Here is a 22,464-nt window from a genome sequence, read left to right on the forward strand (position 1 = left end):
AGCAGATCTGGATGAGCACACGGTGTAAATTGTTGCTGACTGATCAAGCTGTCATTACCACCCCATCCTCACACCCCTAATACCCTCTGTTTGACCAACAGACCCAGGAGAGCACGTCGGGATTTTTACAGACTTTCCTGGGCGGTTTGTCAGTCATTCCAGCCTTTCAAAGTGCGGAGATACTGCCCTGGGTGGCCCAACAAGCCTAAAAGTGACATCAACTATTGTCGTGCAATTTTGGTTTTGTGGTGCAAGTTACATGTGGATTTCAAAGCACTTGTGCAAGAAAATTAAACTGATCAAAACTGTGCAGTCAATGACTTGCACAAATTCACACCTCAGGTTTCTGCCTGCTCCTGGTCCATGACTTCCCTTTCGGATCCCACAATATTCCAGTCATGTGGTTCCAGCCCCTTCCTTGTGAGAGGAGGTGAAGCACGAGCAGAGGCTGCCCAAAGAGGCAGCAGGAATTCCTTCTTTGAAGAATCTCAGAACTTAACAAGGCACTGAACAACTTGGAAAACTTTAACCTCAGTCCTGCTCAAAGAGGAGAGGAGACCAAAGGCTCCACAGGGCCTTTCCAATCTGAACTACACTTAAGGTGAGGTAAATTGTCAGTATTGCAACTCAGTATTCTCACTTTGTGGCAAGTAAAGATGTACACCTTACATATTTTAGCGACTTGAGACATATTACAGGTCTTGACAATGTGGATACTAATACACATTCAGTCAAAGGATGAAGTAATAGCTTGTCTGGACTCGGCTGGTGTCCCTGGAAAAACACCTGGAGTGTGTAAGGGACCCCAGTGACCTCCCTGCTACTGGCAACCCTGCTACTGGCAAAAGCTCCACTCAGAGACAGCTTTTACAGATGTTTCAATATTTTAAAAATAAAAACCCCCAAATTGCAACGGCTGAAAATATTGGAAGACGTATTTATTACATCATTGGCATCATCTTTATTGCAGGTCTCTCACGTTTTGGTTACCTTGCCTGTTTTCAAGCATTCAAGCCACATCATAGTGAAAATGGCTTACCTAGTGCTAATACAATAACTAAACCTTTTCCATAATAAATTAACTATTGATTAACCATTCCTTTATCAGAACAAGTAAAAAAACCAACTGAAATACTAAGGCTATCACTGAAAAAGCAAGTTACCATTTACCAAATTTTTATAATTCTATAAAAAATGTGTAATTAGCAGAAATACTGGTTCTGCTCACTTATTTGAAAAATACACCAGAAAACTGTCCAACTATAAACAGAAGCCAAATTCTACCAGTACCTGCTCAGTTCAACAGTGAGTACAGAATTTCTGTAGCAGTGAAAGATTTGCTTCCTCTGTGCAGCAGTGTTTAACCACACATTCAGTGTTTTGTCACAGAGACATTTTTCTGCACATGCAGCATATTCAACATATGACAAAATATTCCACCTGCTTTACACATTTCACTAATTAAGAGAAAACAGATTCAGACACAACAACATTAACAGCAGTTTCAGACATAAAGTATTCATTTTAGCAATACATCCTTTTCTTACAAATGGTATAGAGCAAGCCACAAAAAGTTAACTCAAAAGTTGCATAGATCAAATGCTCAAGAAGGTTAAATTAAGTTCCAAATTAATGTAATTTTTACTGATAGAGATTTTGTTGCCTATGATAGCATTACTTAAATAAATTGTCAAGTTATGGTAAATTAAAATTATAATGCATAACAATTCAATTCAGTCAGTTGTCACTGAAAAACAGGAGTCCAAGCCAACCTAAATTCTCCAAGGGCTCGAGTTTTCTAGCAATACCTCAATATTGCAAAGGCTGTTCTTGAACATTCTGCAACAAAATCGAAAGCACTTGCAGATGATATTATTGATGTCCTTTGTGGGCTTTTTTCATCTATAAAATGGACATAAAAGAGAAAATATCAAGATAAATGTTGCCCCAAACCACTGCACAATTACAGACCAGCTTTCAGTAGACAAAGGCTTGTCACTTAATTGCTCCCATGGTCTCCAAAGCACAGGAGCAATGCTCCGTGTATGAGGGATGCGTGGATTATCGCTGGGAAACTGCTGTAGAGGCTCTCACAGACCAGCATCACAACAGAGGCTGAACAGACAGGAGACCAACTTCCTGATAAACACAGGGATTAATTCAGAGTCCTTAATGACACTCTCATTCTCTTTGTACCCTGTCAGGTGGCAGTGGCAAATTCCAAGGCTCTCTGGTCTTTCCCTACTTTAGTTCTCTCTCTCTAAGCACCAATTCCAATTCCAATGGAATTACACCAGAGAGCATTCTCATGGGCACTGCACTGACACAAGGCACAATCCCATGGCTGCAAGTCTGTATTTCTGCAAGTCAGCTCAGGGGCTGACGATGACAACTGAGCTCCCAGCATTTGCCATCAGTAGAAAATTCGGTGATGAGTACCTGCACCTGTAACCTGTAGTACTTCTTGGAAAGGTCAACACTTGTCCGTCCTTTCTGGAAAGGGTAAGACCACAAAATCAAATTCCAGTGGTTGCCCATTTTTTGGACACCTTTCAAAAGGCAGTTGATTTCTTCAGTTGTGAAATCTTTTCGGACTCTTCTCTTGTTCAAAGGTCTCGTGCTCATGGCCAGGGAACACATTTCATTGCTCTGCAAATAATTATTTTGGTGTCATTAAGAATTATGTAAATATACATACTATTTCGTACATGGAAGTAACATTACTGGCAATTCAGCATTGAATAGTTGTAAAGAAATGGTCCCACTGGCAAGGGAACAATCCTTCTCCAAGGTTTCTTCACTATCACCACTTACTAAAATACAGTATTTTTCTGTGATCTTCATTTCTGTTGTGTCTACACAGTTTATTCTTTTAGCAGATTTATTCCTTTAAGTTTCTGTTACTTCCATACTGTGCAAATCTTCATCAATACAGGAAAAATCAGACCTCCAGATCCATCATTCTGAAAATATGTCAGCTGAAAAATACTGAACTCAATTCAGGGCTAAATCAGTGTGACTGGAGTAGAAGCAACACAGGAATATTTTTTTTAAATAAGGTTCATTTTGCTACTGGGTTCCTGTTAAAGGTGACTAAAAAAGAAACTATGCAATTCCTAGTGCTTTTATTTGGCCATTTATAAACGTGTCAGTGCATGATTAGGCTTTGCATAACGAACCTCATCTTTGTCAAGTGAGTGTGTGCAATTTTCTTTTAAGTGCTGACTTTTCTGGCTGCACATCTCTTTGACTCTCTGTCTCTTCAGGTTAGCATCTTGGGTTTTTTGTAAAGCTGCAAAATTGTGAACAAGGAGGCCACTTAGTCACTTTAAACTAACTAAAATCTACTGAAAAACCAGATATAAAACTGTAAAGGAGCATTTATTCTAATGAATCTGAATATGTAAATGTTGCTTTGTTAGTAATATCTCATTCTCCTTAGATCTTTTTCTCATAATCCACATTAAGACATAAGGACTATTGTTGAACCAGAAGCAAATAATAATATTACTGATTTTCAAGTGGATTTCTGCAAGAGAAAGTGTAACAGTTTATTTAAATTCATAGCCATTTATCTCCAATAGCAAGGACAGGTGTTTCTCTCAATGCCTTGACCTAAATGCAAATACTGATCTTTCAGTTGTACTATCAGAGAATTCATTTTCTGGTAATACTCACACTTTTCATATGCAGGTGTCAAGTTATAGTTGCTAGTCCACCTAATATTTCTACTATGTTCATCTCTCTTTGAAGCATTAGATTTGTCTTTTCTATTTGGAGTCAAAAGAATGCCTTAAAAATAAATAAAACCCCAAACAATAAGACATTACACACCTTTATTAGAAAAAAACCCAAGTCATAAAACATAAGTTATGTTTTAGGAATTAAAATTTAAGAGAGAACCATCTTTTGAGCCATACCACTAATCTGGTCTTGGAAGAAAGACTGGAAAATTCTGTTTACTTTACCTTGCAGGAAATGTGTACTTGCTAAAGACAATATATTGTTGTAATGGACTTTCAAGATGAAATACATTTGCTTTGGTTGGGTTTTTTTTTACATTTTAAAATAACTCTGTGGCTTTCATAAGACAAATTAATCAATTACTGAATCTGAAGGGGAAAAATATAAACCAATTCAAAAATCAATCTACTAGCTTTTACTGGGCATTAATTAAATAAAATAACCACATGAACAAGGCTTTTGAAAACAAGAATATTAAAAATAAATTTTTGGTGGGAATTTCAAAATTCAAATTACAATTCTCATTTCAAAAAATAATTCATTCTTAAGGATTCCCCTCATAGCTGTTTATTACAAGCTCCAAGTCCTCAGCAGAGCTCCCAGCAGGAACAGGAATGGGTCTAATGGAAAAACATGACTGGAACTGCATAAGGAGTGCTGCTGAATCCAGGTTCAGGCAGCTGAGCTCTGCTTTGAGCTTGACTAAACCTCTCCATTTTAGAAAACAATGCCACAAAAAACTGAGGAATAGAAAATGCCAAGGAAGTAACCCTGACAGGATTCAAAACAGGATCAACACAGTAAGTGCCAGATAACTTTGCAGGGAAATAATGTGCATTACACAATTTCATGATCACAGAGTATGCATTTTCTGGCCTAATAATATACAGATTATTCTCAGAAACTAGAGGGGGAAAAAAAAAGGAAAGCGTTTTCTATCCACAGTCTCCCATGGTAAAGCTCTGCAAAAGAATTAACAGACAGTAAGGGCTTTTCATACCAATTTCCAAACCAAGCTCTTACTTTGGAAACTATCCTTCTTGCTCCTAAAAGTTGGTATTTCTTTATGCAGCCTGTCTTCCTTCACTGGGGCCAGCAGCATTTCTGGAAAATATAAGATGAGCACCAGTACAAATGCCAGTAAGTAGTAACTGTTTAATTTTCAGAATTCATTCTTTAAACCAGAAAAATATAGGATGTGCTTCTATTTAATTCATTAAGATCTCTAAGTATCCTGGACCCGTAAGGGTATCAGGAATGGTGTGGCCAGCAGGAGCAGGGAGGTCATTCTCCCCCTGTACTTGACACTGGTGAGGCCACACCTCGAGTGCTGTGTCCAGTTCTGGCCCCTCAGTTTGGGAAGAACGTTGAGACGCTTGAGCGTGTCCAGAGGAGGCAACGAGGCTCATGAGGGGCTTGGAACACAAGCCCTGTGAAGAAAGGCTGAGGGAGCTGGGGGTGTTCAGCCTGGAGAAAAGCAGACTCAGAGGTGACCTTATCACTCTCTACAACTCCCTGAAAGGTGGCTGTGCTCAGGTGGGGGTCGGTCTCTTTCTCCAGGCAGCACTGACAGAACAAGAAGATACAGTCTCAAGCTGCACCAAGGGAAACAGAGGTTGGATATTAGGAAAAAGTTTTTCATGGAATGAGTGATAAAGTTCTGGAATGGCTGCCCGGGGAGGTGGTGGAGTCACCATCCCTGGATGTGTTTAAAAACAGAGTGAATGGATGTGGCACTGAGTGCCAGAGTTTAGTTGAGGTGTTAGGGCTGGGCTGTAATCTATGATCTTAAAGGTCCCTTCCAACCCAGTCATTCTGTGATTCTGTGAGTATTGAATGAAATTACTTCAGTGTGGTCATACGTTTACTTGCACATATTTTAACTTAATACATTCCTTTCTCTTAGGACTTGACTATTTCTGGTAAATATGAGTCTAATGAAAGCCCATAATGAGCATCTGTCACCATGGCAAGAAACACACAAGATCCTTCAAAACAGAAGTGGCCAGTTCTGATCTCACTTAGTACAAATCATTGTAAAGCAAATTCAATGAGTTTAAAACAGCAAGACAATCAGAAGCAAATAAACAAAAGTTCAGAATTTTAAATGCAATTCTAAAGCAAAGGTTCCAAGTACTGAATATAAACTCCATACTCTGGCGAGCTGCAGATCTGCTGTTGTTACCAGCAGCCACCTTGCGGAGCTCCCCTCGGTATCTTTCTTCAGCCTCCAGGATGACTCTGTGGTACTCACACCTGTGCAGGCAACTCTGCAACACCTTGGTGAAGGTTTTACTGTTCAAGGACAGTCCTCCTGCTGTGCAACCTGGGAAAAATAGGAAATTGCAGAAATAGCAATCACAGCTTCTAAAGAAGCCATCACAAAGTTCAGGGTTTTATTTTGCTCACTAGGATCAATTTGACTTCCAGGTTTTCCATATTCATGGCATTTTTATGTGACTTCTTGAAATACTTTGTATTTGCTCTCTTAAAAAAAAATTGTTTTCAACATTTTATGGGATTAAGTTATACTGCACTTCCACTCCACAAGTACTGAGTGAGGCACAGATCCTCTACAGAACTACAAATATTGGTGGGATGGGAAGACACAGGCCTCAGTTCCACTTGCACATTTATCCAGGAGCCAATATACATATATATTGTGTACGATATATTTTTTTTAACTTTGTGTTGTAACAGTTATCTGTATTAATCTGAATCAATGCTAAATCTAGTTTAGGCATCAATGCCCTCACAGGAAGCCTTGCTGTTCATTTTTGAGGACATTCCTAGGGTAACTTATGGTTTAGATATCCTTGGATGCTCTCATGGTTAAGTTACATCAGCTAAAGGAGAACTTGTGTGAGGAGTCACAGGAAGGGCACAAGTATCTATAACATTCTACCTTAAGGTAAAGCAGTGCTAAAGTTCAGCTTGAATTCATTTTGACAACTCGGATAAAAATAATGTTCAAAGGTGGGTTATGGGCTGTTTGGGGGGGGGGTCTTTTGTTTTCTGTGGGTTTTTGGTTTTTTGGAGGTTTTTAAATAAATAAACATTGGCTTGATTACAAAATTCACTCACAAATCCAGACTACCAGCAGCATTCTCATGACCTACTGATGGAGCAGGCTGAGGAAGTAGAGCCTGGGGTAATGGAGGGCTGTAGTCATGAAACTGCCTGCCTGTACTTCACAGCAGTGAGGCAAAGAGAACTGCTACAGAACACTGAGGAGGCTTAGCAGGAGAATAAATGAAGGAAATGAGCAGGGCTATGTGTTCTTCCTCCCTCTCTGAAAGCAGAGAGGGAAGTTTTGAGTTACTGTATGTTCTGTTTGTCAGCAAACCCACATTATTACATGGACCAAAACTGCAATTTGTCAGCTTTATTTCAATATTTATCTTTTATATTAGGGGAGGGGAAAGGGAAGGGAAGGGAAGGGAAGGGAAGGGAAGGGAAGGGAAGGGAAGGGAAGGGAAGGGAAGGGAAGGGAAGGGAAGGGAAGGGAAGGGAAGGGAAGGGAAGGGAAGGGAAGGGAAGGGAAGGGAAGGGAAGGGAAGGGAAGGGAAGGGAAGGGAAGGGAAGGGAAGGGAAGGGAAGGGAAGGGAAGGGAAGGGAAGGGAAGGGAAGGGAAGGGAAGGGAAGGGAAGGGAAGGGAAGGGAAGGGAAGGGGCTCAGGTTTTGTTATTACTTAAGAAGTAATAGAAGAGATGTGTTACAATTTCTGTCAAGTCAATCCACTTACTGCACTGCTGACTCTTTAAGGCTTCTTTATGTACTCTGGAAAGAAAGATCTAAGATAATATTTACCTAAACACCTTAAATCTGCCATTTTATGGGATGAAGGTGTAACTGAAGTACTTTTGACTCTCTCAGTTTTCTCTGAGCAGAATGAATGTTGATCTAAATGAGGGAGGAAAAAAATCACTAAGAAATGTGACCTATCTTTTGCCATGGTAATCATGCCTCAGTATAACTAAATCCAAGTGCATTTTCTATTTGTAGATTATTAAACTTTAATTAACATAACAGCAGAAAATCCAAATTACATTTCTCAAGTTAAATGCCTCACAATCATATTTCTGTAATTCCAGAATAACCATGTTCAATTCAACGTTTTTTCATCACTCTCCCAAAGGATATTACTTCAACTTGAACATAGCAAATCAACCTGGTAAACCCATATTGCTTAACTAAGCCCTATACATTTTATTTTTGTTTGGAATCAAACGCTGAAAAATGTAATCTATTGGAATAATACATATTCTCAGTTTAAGCAGATATATCCTGGAGATGAGCTGGTCACCTGTAAAGCTCCCCTTCTGGCAAATTCCAATCTAATGAATATTCAGCAATTTTATAAATTAACAGGAAAGTAAATAATGAATAGAGAAATAGTTGAATAGATTTGAATGAATAGAAAGATTTGATTGAACCAATCCCAGTTCTGAAATAAATATATCAGACCAGGATTAATGCAAATCTTAAAATCTTTTCTCTTAAACACATCTTCACCATGTAGGAACAGCATCAGGCAAAAGTCACTCTCACAGGCAGGTTCTATCCCAGCCTTAGACTCACAGGACCAAAAACCTCCATTTTCTGTTAGTGCTTTTCACTGGTCAGTACCGATTAAATACGAAACTTAATCTCTGATACATTCATTTGTATAGTTAAAATCAGTTTAAAAAAAGAAAGCTAAAATATGTATTAGAAGACAAGTAGGATAAATGTTCTGGTAAAATTGTGTACAATATAGAATTCCAACACTATGCAAACCAGTTAAAGGATATTACACATAAGGCACCTCTGTCTTCTAATGATATATAACAAGTGATAAAAAGTAGTGATAAACGTATACAAAACTAATTAAAATCTCATTAAGAACAAAATCAGCTCAGAAAGGAATATGTGTAGCTATTTGTACCTGATATGCACGTCTGTTTCATATTTCTAACAGCCTCTGCTGGTTGTTTAAATAACTGTTCACTGGGGAGATCAAAATGTAATCAAATTAAAACCAATAAAACCAACATACATTTACCTGCAAATGAATACACACATTCCAAGGGCACAACAAAAACCCATATTAAATATATAAAAGAGAAAACTCTAAAAAAATTGTTCTAATTAGCCCAAGTTACTGGACTTATGGCACCCAGCACGTAATCAGTGCATGTTAAAACCTTAAAACCTGTTTCCCAGAGATCTGTGATTGGCATTTTGTGCAGTCTGTTCAGCAGGGAGTGCAGAGCTGTCACTGGTTTCCAGAGTAATTTGCAATTCAGATTCACATAAGGATTAGCAAGTGTACATAAAGCTCTCACAAAGTCTACAGAATACTTTAGGCTTCATCATTTGCAGCAAATACTCTAAAAGGTAATTTGTTTCCTTCTTTTCTTAGGCCAATTAACTTCGGTGCAACCAACACACTGCTAGGATACCCTGATGGAGCATTTTTGTGTCCCTGACTCTGAAAGCTGCAGGAGCAAGTAGCCTGACCCATGGTTACCTTCCAGTAACTCCTATGTTCACACAAGCACATATTCAAAAAGAGATTTTTTTTTTAATTGATATTTTAAGAATTTTGTGCATCAGACCAGAACAACAACTAAAGAAGCTGTGAAATTATGCTAACCAGTAGCAAAGCAAAATTTACCTGATTGTACCATGGAAAATATCCAGGCTCTTGGTGATTTCTTTGGTAGTTGCAAAGTAATAATATAATACCAGGAAACTGCACAGAGCAAGGTGCAGCCAGACACATAAAAAAAGCAGAATAAAAATGTGGAACTCAAAAAGCCCAAAACAAAACATAGAACTCCCCAAAAACATAGTTTTGTTTATACTTTTCCACTGACTGTCTTGAGGGATATTCCAGATATAAACTCAAGAGAATGGAATCTGTATTTACCATTACAAGTTAGCTATAAATAATTTTGGGTTTACCAACAGGAAAGATAAACACAAGCAGCAAAAGAAAAAGAGGAAAATTAGCATCTGTGTGAGAGCAACGAGCAAGAGAACAGCCCCAAATAGGGCTGCTCCTTTCCCTTCCCATGCAGGGCAGCACTGTAACATGAGGGGAGAACAGCAGAGGTGCAGAAACTTTTCCCCCTACTTTGCAGACACTCCAGTTTCAGTATTTTTCTAAGTAGTTCTCTACCTGTTGTTTCCCTAGTAAGTGCACATTACAGAAACCATTGTGGTTTTGTCCAAACCAACAGCTTAAGTCTTGATCTGTTACACCAGTGAGAACTCTGGGGCAAAAGCCATGGATGATTTTCAGCACTACGCTGAAGGCACTCAAACGTGCCCTGAAAGAGGCTCTCTGTACAACACCAGCACTCAGAGATCAGCAGCTTTGTTACTGCAATGACTGTAATCTTTGATCTGTGACCTCAAAAACAATCTCTGATGAGCCACCAAAGGGCTACATCTTTCCACTAGGAAAGCACCCATAGTTAGTAACAGATCATTTTAAAGCCTGTCTATCTGGAACGACAAAAGAAAAGCAACTTAGTATTTCTGCTTAGGTGTAAGATTCTCACCCTCCCTGAAGACCAGACTGATTTTTTCCACAAGCAGTTTTTCCATTTATATTGTGACTTTGAGGTACACTGTCTGTTTGCAGCTCAGTGACTGAACATGGAATGTTCCTCTGTTCAGTTTGTCTGGTAGAAGCTGCATCCATAGTGTTCACTGTGTCATTTTTTTGTGGAGCAGAAGTTACAGATGGAGCAAGAACATGATTATTCAACTCTGAGGTCAACTGTGGACAACAGACATCTTTCTGTGTTCCTTCTGTGTACTTCTTTGGATCAACAGGATTCACTTCATGGGATTTTAATGCTTCAAAATTGGCTACTGAAGATTCATCTACACATACTTCTCCTTGCACTCTTTCCTGTATTGAAAAATACTGGTTAATGATTATGTGAGCTCTATAAAAATGTTAACTAAATCCAGTGCCAGGATTAACTAGATAGTCAAACTCTGAGGGTTAAGCAAATTCCAGAGAAGCTTCAGAAAACCCCCTGACTGAGCTGAGAGCCAACAAGACAGCGATGCCACTGAGGGTGTTGAGGGGGTACTTTCTAAGTGCTAATTTCCGGCTGAAGTAAGGAATTTGCTACTAACCCAAGGCACTGCTAGACAGTAAGAGCCATCTAAATAACTCATAAACTTGCTGTTCCAAACCCAAAGATACTTAGCAGCTTTAAAGCACAAGAAAAAAATTAAACAACTTTATCTCAGCTTATGTTTGCATTCTCCTTTATCATCTATCCCACCACAGCTGTACAACCCTGAGCATTTTATGCATGCAAATAATAAAATTATAGGTTTGAATGTGAAGCAATTAAAAATTAATTCACCTTCTTTTTCTATCTCTCAGAACATCTGGGTTTACAATAAGCTAGAATACTTCATACAATACAGATGCCTCCATTCTCTGCACACCTGTAACTCAGTCTGATCTACAATAATGATAAATGTTGCAGGTTGTAGTTTCACACAAATCCAACGTTTTTCCTGGGCTTTTTTGTTCAAATTGAAATTATCTTAAGGATTTACTTTTGCTTTCTCCTTAAACTCTGGAAAAATGTGATTAGTTTTATCCTATTTTGGTAAATAGGCCAACCTCATCGTGCTGTTTTTCAATTGAGTTCATTCTGTGTAAAATTTCTTTTGCTTTCTTCCAGTAGTCTTGCAGACATCTTTTTCTCACTTGTACGTCCAATTCTTCTGCATTCTTCACATTTAATGAGTTATCATATAATTTCAGAGACAACTGTTCAGCTTTATAAAATATGAAACAACATTAATAGTTAATCTTTTATCAATTAACATTTTAAAAGTATTTATTATATTTTTGTATGCTGAGGGCCAGCCCAAATAATTTTATGAAAAATAACGATTTTTATAAAACTTAGATTTATACATAAATGCTAACACACTTGAAATACAAGCTGCAGTTGCAAGAGGTGAACTTGCAATTATAGTTCCTACAAACTGTTTGCACAATGATGCTGTGAAAAAAAAAAAAAGACTTTTTCACTGACTTAACTCTGGGTTCTTGACCAGTATGAGCCTCTGCTTTTTTTAAAAACCAATTCCAAATTAATGGACACTACAAATCCCCACACCCCTGACAGAGGACACAAGACTGACACCATGAATGCTTTCAAGCATCAGCACTTCATTATTCCCCAGTACAGCCCTTTATACCCTTTTGCCCCATGCATAACACCTGTGTGCCCTTTTACCCCCTTGTCATTGGTCAGTGCACTTCAGCTTTCCAGTGCTCCTTTTCCCTTACCCGGGTCACCTGTTTTACACAGCTGCACCTTATCAGGGGTGAGACTGCCTGCAGCACTGTCTCTATTCTCTCACAATCCATTCTCCCACACACCCCCTCAATCTCACACAAACCTCTCAGTTATGCTTGCAGCACAGAAATGTAGATACAGGTTTGTTTTTTCTTGATTAGCAATTGCACACCCTCCATGCTCTAGAGATTAAAGGACAAGGTCTCTCTGTTTCATGGGTGGTATTGTACAGATAATTAATAAAAAACTGAACTTGGGGCCTAAAAAATACATCCTACTTCAGAAAAAAAAAATCAAGATTTCTTAATATTGGAAATTAATGTAGACACAGTGATTTCAGGCTTGATTATCTCCTGGTTTATTCTCTCCCTCTAGTGGTACATCCCCAGGAAGAGAGTATCCACTGGGTGTTAAATGACAATGTTCATATTTTCCACACAATTTATAGATCGGAAAGCTTTAAGAACTGGCCCTACGTGGAGAAGTTTCACAAACACATTTTTGCAACACTGTTCGAATTTTTACTTCTTTTTTTTGCCCAAGTCAGTTCTTGATAACAAATAAGCAACTTTCTGTGCAGAAAACAAACATCTTTTGGAGTACACAGAATTACAAAGCTGTTGCAGTTAAAATCACTTGTGGAATCAGCAGAACACGGAGATGGAAACAATCACTGTCATTTTTAAAGCAGCAGCAGCAAGCTTACTCATTTGTTTGCAGTTCTGCAGCACAAAAGTAGCAGCTTTGATGAGTTCCTCGTCCTGAGATTCTGTCAATACCTGAATCATAAGTGGCAGACCATTGTTCTGAAGCAGCTCACACTGGTTTTCTTCTAGAACAGGACATGGTAAAGGAAAAGGTTTGGTTTCAGCCCCACACACCTTAACCTTACAGTAACTTTAGCAGCCAATACTGGCAACTTTCTGCACGTTTCTGTAGAAAGAGGGGTTTTCACTACAGACCCGAGCCTGCTGCAGTGACAGCAGGAGAGCTTTACATCACACAGGATGATTTGACCAGAACTCAGATTTCTGTAAGAGAACTGAAGGATTGAGACCATTTATTCGATGGAGTTCCAAGCTCATTTAGTTGTGGCCTAAAACATTGGAATAATGACTCCTGTATTTCTCCTCTTCCATTACCTGCTCTTGGAGTAGATATGTGACATTTCTGTGAGGCCTGAGATGCAGAAATATCAAAATCTCAAGGTTTATAATTATCAAAATAAAATTAGTAGTTTAATCCTGGTCTCGCCAATCTGTTTCTCCTCATTTATTACATAATTAGCTACATTTTTATTGTGATCTCATTCGCATACGTATTCATATAACTGATAACTTGCTAAGCATAGTTCTTTCTTCTTTAAACTTAATAAAAAAGGAACTAAAAAATTAAACACTTTTTGACAGTGTTGACATTTTAAGAGGAACCTTTTTTCTGTTGGTTTAATAATTTTTCTATTCAAAAGACATTTTCCATTAAGTTGTTTCACTAATTCTTCATGAAAAAAGTCTGCTAAAATAAATTTATGACCTATTGAGCTAATTATTGAACATGTTATTGGTGCTCAGAGATGAAAACCAACCAGAATTTTTGAACATAAGGCCTTTTTCTGGTTTATCTAAATGTACATGAGAAAGACATACGTGAGAAGTACAAATAAACTTCCATTTCTCTTTGCTTGCACTGCCACAAAATACCGACTGAAGTGCTGTATTTGTACCAGATATGCTTGGGCAAGCCCTGAGGAACGTGACAAAAACATTTCAGGGCTACCTACTGCATCTGTGTCTTGAAAACCAATGCTCTTACCTGGCTCTTACAAACATTACTGGCCTTGTAAGCAGTGGACAGAAGCTGTATGTGCCAAGGACCATGAAAAAGAGAGCTCAAGACAACTCATTTGCTACGTCTGGACTGCAGTAGCTTTCAGGTCGGGATTAATTATTCCCTGTGACCCCTAAGCCCAGCTCTGAATTCTTGCATATTTCGTCTACTTTTTTCAAAGCTACTAAAGACACTTCCTGCTAACAAGCTTTAAAATTTAAAGATGGAACATTGTTAAAAACTTTTTGTCTGAACATTGACATTGTATTGTTTAATAGAACTCTCCCTCGTGTTCCAGTCTTGATGAAGTGACACCACTGGAGGAGTCAGTGTATGAGAATTTAGGAGAAGCTGACAGACAGGAAAAAGAAAAAGCAAATCTTACCACAAACTTCAGTACAGTGTCCAATTGTTAGAATAATACTGACTTTTTCTCCTGTGCTCAGTGTCTCGTTGGACAGCAGCTTCAGCAGCTCTGACACAGTGTGATACTTTGCCAAGACAACACCCATGGCAGCTGTTTGTTAAAATAATTGGAAGGAAAATAAAGTAGATCATGAGTGTACAGGAATTATCCAAGGATAAAATGCTGGGTTTTGGGGGAACTCTACAAACCCCTCAAAGCCTTGGGCCTGCTCAGCCCTGCCCTGCTCCACCTTTAACAGCTCAGATTACCCCATCCCTCCTGTGCTGCTCCCAAATCCAGCCCTGCCCATCCTCCCAGCCTCTGTGCTCCATGGAGATGAGGCAGAAGATCTGATGAACGAGGGCTTTGCACTGTGCAAGCTTTGGAGATCCCTGCTGAGTTTCTCCACATCCTTTATCTGCTCCAGCACGGAGCCAGAGAGAGTTGGATCAGCTTTGACACACAGAGTATCTGCCATAAAAAGAGCAGGGGGCAAGCCCTTCCTGGCACTGGCAACACCACTGCTAGTCCATCCATGCTGAGGCCTAGTCCTGTCACACCCAGCTGACCTGAAACTACCCTCAGAACTGGTGCAGGTTTATGCTTTTAAACTTTTGTGAACTTCCATTTGAAGCTCTTATGGCACAAGTGTGAGATACACCAACCATGGCCACAGCACAGGCTCGTCAGCATCACAGGTTTCTGCAAACCTTCTGTGGAATACACAAGACCTCATCAGGAGAGCAGTACCCAGCCAGCAAACCAGAGCAGAGTGTGCTGGGCAGAAACACCACATTTGTTCAGCTCCACCTCTGAATTACTAAAGCTTCCCAAAGCTACACAATTTATTATTCAGGCATAGGCCTAACTCCAGGATCCAAACTGACTGGCCAAATCCAGGCCCAGAGCTCAGCTTTACTTACTCAGCACAAGCTGTAGCATCTTATTTTTAAATTTCAGTAGGGTTTAAATTTCACCGTGTTTATTTTAGCAACAATGGGACAGCAATCCACCCCAGATGAACTGAATCACTCCCCACTTACACCTTTGAATTTTAAAAAACACTGCAACATCCACTGGGATGTACAGAACTTAACTGCCTTTAAGCATTCATTTCTACGACTTTTCCACCAGCACAAGACTTTAAAAATTGCATTTTTAAATTACCATAGATAAAAAATGTCTTTCCACTCACAGTTATTAGCAATGCAGGCATCCAGAGTCTTTGTTACTACCACTGCAAGTTTCACGCTGGAGTGACTCAAACAGGAATCATGCATAAGCTCAAGGAGAACCTTGGCTAATGTATCCAAGCCTCCGATAGAAGCAAAATATTTCTGCACATATGCTTAGTGGAAAAAAGAAAAAATGTGATTTAAGTGACAGAGTTTGCAAATTCTTTTAGCATTTCACCAAGTAAGTCCATCAGAGTTTTTCTGTGCATGTCTTAGTCATTACATTTCTTAAACAACAGAAGCTGGATATACATTCATCTCAAGAAATGTAGCAACTGCATATAAAATAGTTACAGGAAAACATGACCCTAATATGTGCACACAAATGGCAAACATCATGCCTGAGTTCTACCTAAGTCATTGTTTTCAGTCATGTAATAAGGACTTTAATTTAGACACACTTTTAATCCAAACAGCTCCAAACAGTTTTACTGACCCTATCAAATGTAACCAGATTGGGGCTATTTGTGGACTTGCGTACAGCGTAGTGTAAGTAAAGATGGTGGAATACAGTGGTCAGAGTAAAAGCTGGAAGAACAGCAAAGGACTTTGTAGAGATTGACAAGAAAGAAAAAACCATTTAGCTCTCTAATTAAACCTCCTTTTATCAACTGCAGAACTGTGTAAGCTTCAGGTGCACTTACAGTTATTTGCAACTGTGAGACCAAGAAATGAGCAAATGGGACGAACTATCTCAGGCTCTGTGCAACTCTCGAGCCACTCCTTGGCATAGGGAAAAACCGAACAGCAAATGTTTTGATTATCTTCTGGAAAAGTAAAAACAAATGACCCCAAATCAAAAGGCAATGAAATGAAACTTCAGCTGAACAGTAAAAATGAAACCAAAGTGTTACCGATTCGGAGACTATCTCTGCAGTTCTTTCACAATTTTCAGAGCAACACCTACCGTTCTGGGGGTTGTTGACACAGGCACAGAGAGTGCTGCACACTGAGGACCAGAGCTGATAGCAGGGATCAGTGTTTTCATCTGACACGTTCTTCTCAGAGGTGGAGAGAGTTGTTCTGTTAAGGACAATGCGAACAAGTCCCAAATACTCAAGGAAACATAGCTGCTAACCAGTCTATTATTTGTCTGTTTGAATGTCAACCCTGTTTACCTGAATAACTGCAGCAGCAGGCTGATGCAGCCTGTATCTCTGACACAGGTTTGCCCGTTTTCTACAAGAGAATACACACAAGACTCCAGAGACAAATGCAGTTGCAGACAAAATCTTAACAACAAGTTTAATTTACATACATACATTCCCTTTCCTAAGCACATATCCTCCCCAGAAGGAAATACAAAATCATATCAACATATTGGTAAATAACCTTTCTACGTCTCTCTGTACACTCTCAGAAATTATGGGTTTGCATTGGCAAACTGTAGTTTTAGAACTAAACCACGTTCTGCTGTTTAAGGAAAACCCAGTGAGCAGTGACCTACTTTGACAATTCAGGTTCAGTTACATGCAAACATTCATCTTTACAAATTAACTTCACCAAAACATTACTTATTGAATGTTCCAAATTTTGTACTGCAGATTGGCAAACAGAAAAGGAGTGTTGTTGTAAGACAGAAAAAAACCCAACTTACTATTATTTGAAACCAGTACTAAGATGACATAAACAGACATTCTTTTCAAGTTCACACCAGAATCCTTTTTAATTAAAAATAAAATGAGGTCTTCAAACAATGCAGAAGTACACAAAGTCTGCTGACAATACACTGAAAACAGAAAGTGAAAACCGTTAAGTCCTAAAGTAAGCCACTCATAATCCTAAATTATTAAGTCTCAGTTGTGGCCAGTATGTGGGGAGTGGAGACAGGGCAGGACTATGAAGTGACTGAGGGCTTCCCCCCGCAGTGAGTTCTGCACCAACCAGGACCCTGGCAAGCTTTGGAACAATCCAGGAGTCATTGAACACTTGCTGCTGAGGGAGAGGGGGAGTGCGGGTGTCTGGTAACTTGAAGACACCCTGAGTGCACAAGTCAACAAGGCACTGATCAAATCTGGGGATGGACAGGGCAACTGGGGCACCTTCATTGCCCTTGCTCCAACTGACAACCCTGTAGTCTCATTTTGTGAGACCAAAAGAAAATTGAGACAAAGCACGAGCACAAGTAATGACGGGGGCCATAGTGCACTCAGAAATACAAACACTATTATTTTTATTACCATTACTCTCTATAATAATCCCCAATGTAAATAAAGCTGCTTCCTTCACGATGCCATGAGCACTCGACTTGGCAAGGTCATTTATAAACATCAAACCACCAATTTCTCGAAAGTATTCGCTCGCTTCACCTACAAGAGGAAAAAAAGAACACAAACTTTTGCTTTTGTTTCTCTGCAAAATGAAAGGCTTCTAAGATTTTCCAACATCTCAAACCTTATGTCCTTTAGACATTTTTACAGTGCCCACCAGTTTCTTAGCATACATGGTGAACATAAATGACTGCATTGCTTCCAAGGAAAAGCCTTCCTTACTGTTTTGTTGGCAAATGGAATAGATAGTGATCAAAGCCTCCTTCTGAGACAGAGGGCAGTCCATCTGATATTTAAGGCATTCAAGTAGTAAGTTTAGATCTGTTTTCAAGTCTAGGAGCAAACACAAAAAACTTCATTAAAATTGTTTTATCTTCTATATATTAATCTAGTCAGTATTGGAATAAACTTGTCCAAAATGTAGTATGCACATGTATTTTAAAAAAAGGGGAAAAGCGAGCCAAATTGGAGCTACATCACTTCTATTCAGCCACAAACAACAAACCGAGAAATATTTCTGTCTATAGTTTGTTATTTGAGCATGATTTCCTTTGCAGAGTAACAACCTCCTTTTAGTATTTCTGGCCTTTAATTACTAGTAACTCTTAGTAAGTCTGATGTAAACTACTAAATATCAAATTCACAATTGCAAGGTGCATTAAGTGTAAATAATACACAGCCATTAAAATATTCAGAGTGCGAATACAGTTGAAAATCGATGGAGTAGTAAAGAAAGAGTCCAAGAGCACAAAGCTGCTCCGTGGTACTGAGTTACAGGAGACATAAATCACGCACCACAGCAGCAGAGCCCTCAATCAGGTGGTTGGAGACGTAACACAAAATATCCTCATACAACCCTAGGTGGATAAACAGACTTGGAAAATCTGGTTCTTAGTCTTTGGGGTATAATTAAAAGACTTCTTTGATAATTATTTCTAACACTGACAGAAGGTATTGTTTATTGTAAACCCTTACAAGGTTTGGGGGTTCTTAAAGAAGTTAAAATACAATAAAAACAATAAAAATGTGGATAAATTTTAGGAAATTAAAAAAAAAAGAAGTGACTTTGTGGTGGTGTGCTTTACTGTGTGTGTAGGTTTGTCATTTGATTTACCCTTTGCGCATCCAGTACAGCATCCAAAATGTGGCAACCAGGAAAAAGCACGTTTTCCCAACTGCTCACCACCCCACAACAGGCCTATCACAGTCTACTAAAACTTTGTAAAACTGATGCCCACTATAATGACAAGTTATATTAGATATCTTACCACACTGATTTACCTGCACCTCTTGAGTGTTCATTTTTGTTTTATCTCTGTTCTTGTTCTACAACAGCAAGGAAAAAGTGTTTTAAATTCTGTTCAGATTAGCAGTGTTTGTAATATGTGCAGTATCAGTGACATCATTCTTCTAAAATGCACTTTTTCCAGTTTTCTGCTTTTACTCTGTCATCTCTCACACACACAGTTTAGTGTATTCTTGTATGGCAAAGTTTTCCTTTGGAAATACAGTATTTTATAATAACCCTGCATTTCTAACTACCAGGTTATCATCATCTGAAGGTGGACATTCTGCAGAAATCAGGTCATTCCATGTTACCACTGAGGGGCACTGTCAGTAAGGAATATCCCCTGCTCTGCGTCACTGATCACAGCAAAGCTGATCCAGTTTTCCTAAAGAGAGTGGCCAACTTTGCCATCAGCCAACAACTGCCACTAAGTCCAAGTCATGTTACTTAGGGCGTGAACACTATCAAACACTCAGCCTCCTGCTGCTCAAGGAGCCACCAAACCATCAGCATTGTTCTGGCAGTACTGATCAAACCAAAGGCTATGAGCACAGAGACATATTGCTTACAGTGAGAACTCATTTAAATTCACCAAAGACATTGTCACATTACATGAACCATGTAACCCACAAAACCCCACAGCATTGATTCTTCACAAACCCAACATGGCAGCCTCTGAGAGCAGAGCAGCAGAGTGACATTCAGCTTTGGAGGCAGAAAGATGCTCCCTCAAACATGCCCCAAGTCCCAAACACAGAAGGGTGATGCAAGCATCACAGTAACCTATTACAATTTCTCAAACAATTACTTCGCTCCAGGTAGAAACTTTAAATCAGTGCTGAATCCAGCTTAATAATGGATTCGTTTTCCTTCTCAAAGTGGAGCAAAGGCTCGAAGCAGAATCATTGGCATCTTAATGAAGACAGCCAGCTCTGCTTTCTCTTCGGAGTTACTGATCGCTCCCATTCCTTTGCTGCTTCTGTTAGAGAGGGAGAATTGAGAGAGTTCATCTCCCTGCAGCCTTTCAGAAGTGAGAACAGACATGCATTTCATTTTCCTGCAAATCCAACCCTGCCACAACAAGGAAAAGCTTGCGAGCCTTCCTCACCTCTTTTTGTCCTACTGCCACCACCCCGCCAGCCTAAGAAAAAACAAAAACCACCCAAACAAAAGGAAGGCTGTAAAAATGAGTTTGCTCTGGAGCTACTTGCATTTCAGAAGAGTTTAATTTAATACATGTTTATACAATTATACAATAGAGGAAGCACAAAGGGTTTAAAACTGTATGTATACAAGGACACATCCTGGCCTTACCTGGATCTTTTTTACTTTTGCAACCTACAGAAGGTACACAAAATCGTATTTATAAGCCAGCCTACATTAATGAGATGCAAATAGCTCACCCTCTGTTGCTGCATCACAGGGCAAGGTGGAAAGACAAGCAATTAGATTTGCTTCAATAAACATCAGGCAAATGTTGCATATAAAACTCTTCTCCATCAGTTATGGAAAATAACCCAGTAACATCGCCTCAAACCTCAGAAACCACTCCTGGAGAAGTGCAGATCTGTCAATGTGTGCGCTCAGCAGCGCTAGAGCACATGGCTGGCACGGTCAGTAGACCAGCCAGCCTCGGCGGGACTTACCCTTCGAAACCCAGGCACCAAACCCCAGAGGGGAGAAGTGCGGGTTGTTGGCGTCCTGTGGAAACCAAACCCCACAGCAGCAGCTGAGGCCGTGAGGACGCTGCGCTGTGGAACAGGACTTGGGAGTGTGCTGGTCTAGTTCAGCTCCCTCGCACCCTCCTCCCTCAGATGAGCCGTGTATGATTTACAGCTCATTATCAGAGCTCCACTTTGAAGTCTTAGCAACCACTCCAGATCAGCCCAAATAGAAAAGGAAAAGAACATATAAAAGATTTAAAATATAAAGGGGGGGGGGGGGGAAGGCAACAGTCTAAAGATGAAACAGCAGCTGCATTTTTCTGTGGGAGGGCTGGGGAGTCCCGAGGGGGGAAATGGGGCAAAGCTCAGGTACCTGTGATCCGGCGGCGCGGGTGGCTCCGGGCAGACGCCAGGGCGAGGAGGGTGCCCACTGCCGAGCGCTGCCCGGCTGAGGGGTGGGATCTGCGGGCTGAGGGGTGGGATCGCCGGGCTCAGAGATGGGAACGCTGGGCTGAGGGGTGGGATCTCCGGGCTGAGGGACAGCGGCGGCCCCGCTGGGCTGAGGGATGGGATTGCTGGACGGAAGGATCGCCGGGCTGAGGGGTGGGATTGCCAGGCTGAGGGACAGGATCGCCGGGCTGAGGGATGGGATCTGCAGGCTGAAGGACAACGGAGGCCCCACCGGGCTGAAGGGTGGGATCTGCGGGCTAAGGGATGGGATCGCCCGACTGAAGGATCGCCGGACTGAGGGGTGGAATCGCCGGCTGAGGGCAGCGCCCGGCCCGGCCCCTCAGGAGACGCCGCAGCCGCAGCGCCGCCCGAGCGCCTCAGGGCGCGGCCGCCCTCGGACTCGGGACAGCCCTGAGCTTTCCGCTCAGCCAGGCGGGAAGCACTTGGAATTGTAGAAGCGTCAGGGGTGAAAGAGATCTTTAAGACCATCCAGTTCAACGTCAGCCCAGCACTGCCACTGCAAACCCTAAACCACTAAACCATTTCCCAGTGTCAGATCCAGAGGCCTCTTTAACACCTCTAGGGATGGCAACTCCACCACCTCCCTGACCAACCTATTCCCAGGCCTGAACGCCTGAACAGTGAAAAATTGTTTTTCTAAAATCTAACCTGAATTTCCTCTCAACGTGAGGCCACTTCCTCTGGTTCTCACTGCAGGCCCAGCAGAAGAGAGCGGCCCCACCTCACTGCACGCTCCTGTCAGGGAGTTGGAGGGAGCGGTGAGGTCCCTCCCTCCCTCTTCTCCAGACGGAACAAACCCAGCTCCCTCAGCTACTCCTCATGGGGCATGTTTTCTAGACCCTTCGTGAGCCTTGCTGCCCTTCTCTGGACACACTCAGCCCCTCAGTGCCCTTTTTCACGAGGGGCCCAGAGCTGGGCACAGCACTCGAGGTGTGGTCTCAGCAGTGCCCAGCACAGAGGGGCAGGCGCTGGCCTGGTCCTGCTGCCCACACTGCTGCTGATACAGGCCAGGTGCCATTGGCCTCTTGCCCCCTTGGGCACACCTGGCCTCACACTGAGGCGGCTGGTGACCTGCAGGATGTGCCACTTGGCCTTGGGGAACCTCACGCCCTTGTCCTTGGCCCACTGATGGAGTCTGTCCAAGTCTCACTGCAGAGCTTTCCCATCCTCCAGCAGATCCACACTCCCACCCAACTGGGTATCTGCAAATTTACTGAGGGTGCTCTCAA

At 40.9% G+C, this 22,464-nt stretch overlaps 1 protein-coding gene and 1 long non-coding RNA gene across 14 annotated transcripts in view; one reads left to right on the forward strand and one right to left on the reverse strand.

Moving 5' to 3' along the window:
* On the forward strand, nt 1–5,770 carry LOC128793519 (uncharacterized). Its single transcript, XR_008432825.1, has 3 exons — nt 1–601; nt 4,817–4,884; nt 5,651–5,770. It is a non-coding gene; the product is annotated as an uncharacterized LOC128793519 (long non-coding RNA).
* Nucleotides 918–22,464, reverse strand: part of LOC128793517 (telomere repeats-binding bouquet formation protein 1-like) — a 22,435-nt gene continuing 888 nt past the window's right edge. Inside the window, exons 1-21 of one of the 13 annotated variants that reach the window (XM_053952756.1) lie at nt 21,884–22,462; nt 19,081–19,138; nt 18,035–18,145; nt 17,723–17,851; nt 17,140–17,271; nt 16,661–16,721; nt 16,450–16,565; nt 16,187–16,309; nt 15,503–15,655; nt 14,287–14,418; nt 12,781–12,906; nt 11,387–11,544; nt 10,296–10,651; nt 8,672–8,733; nt 7,555–7,647; nt 5,900–6,070; nt 4,768–4,848; nt 3,679–3,792; nt 3,180–3,292; nt 2,440–2,649; nt 918–1,902 (exon numbers count right to left, since the gene is read on the reverse strand). In XM_053952756.1, the coding sequence (XP_053808731.1) occupies nt 1,873–1,902; nt 2,440–2,649; nt 3,180–3,292; nt 3,679–3,792; nt 4,768–4,848; nt 5,900–6,070; nt 7,555–7,647; nt 8,672–8,733; nt 10,296–10,651; nt 11,387–11,544; nt 12,781–12,906; nt 14,287–14,418; nt 15,503–15,655; nt 16,187–16,309; nt 16,450–16,565; nt 16,661–16,721; nt 17,140–17,271; nt 17,723–17,851; nt 18,035–18,145; nt 19,081–19,114 (2,505 nt within the window). In that variant the 5' untranslated portion in view covers nt 19,115–19,138; nt 21,884–22,462 and the 3' untranslated portion in view covers nt 918–1,872. Of the gene's footprint in view, nt 2,650–3,179; nt 3,293–3,678; nt 3,793–4,767; nt 4,849–5,899; nt 6,071–7,554; nt 7,648–8,671; nt 8,734–10,295; nt 10,652–11,386; nt 11,545–12,780; nt 12,907–14,286; nt 14,419–15,502; nt 15,656–16,186; nt 16,310–16,449; nt 16,566–16,660; nt 16,722–17,139; nt 17,272–17,722; nt 17,852–18,034; nt 18,146–19,080; nt 19,139–19,760; nt 19,912–21,137; nt 21,539–21,883; nt 22,463–22,464 lie in introns of those variants that run through there. The other 12 variants (XM_053952764.1, XM_053952753.1, XM_053952757.1 and 9 more) reach the window with 12 other exon arrangements.

This window comes from Vidua chalybeata, chromosome 11 (genome assembly GCF_026979565.1).
Source record: "Vidua chalybeata isolate OUT-0048 chromosome 11, bVidCha1 merged haplotype, whole genome shotgun sequence".
Lineage (NCBI taxonomy): Eukaryota > Metazoa > Chordata > Aves > Passeriformes > Viduidae > Vidua > Vidua chalybeata.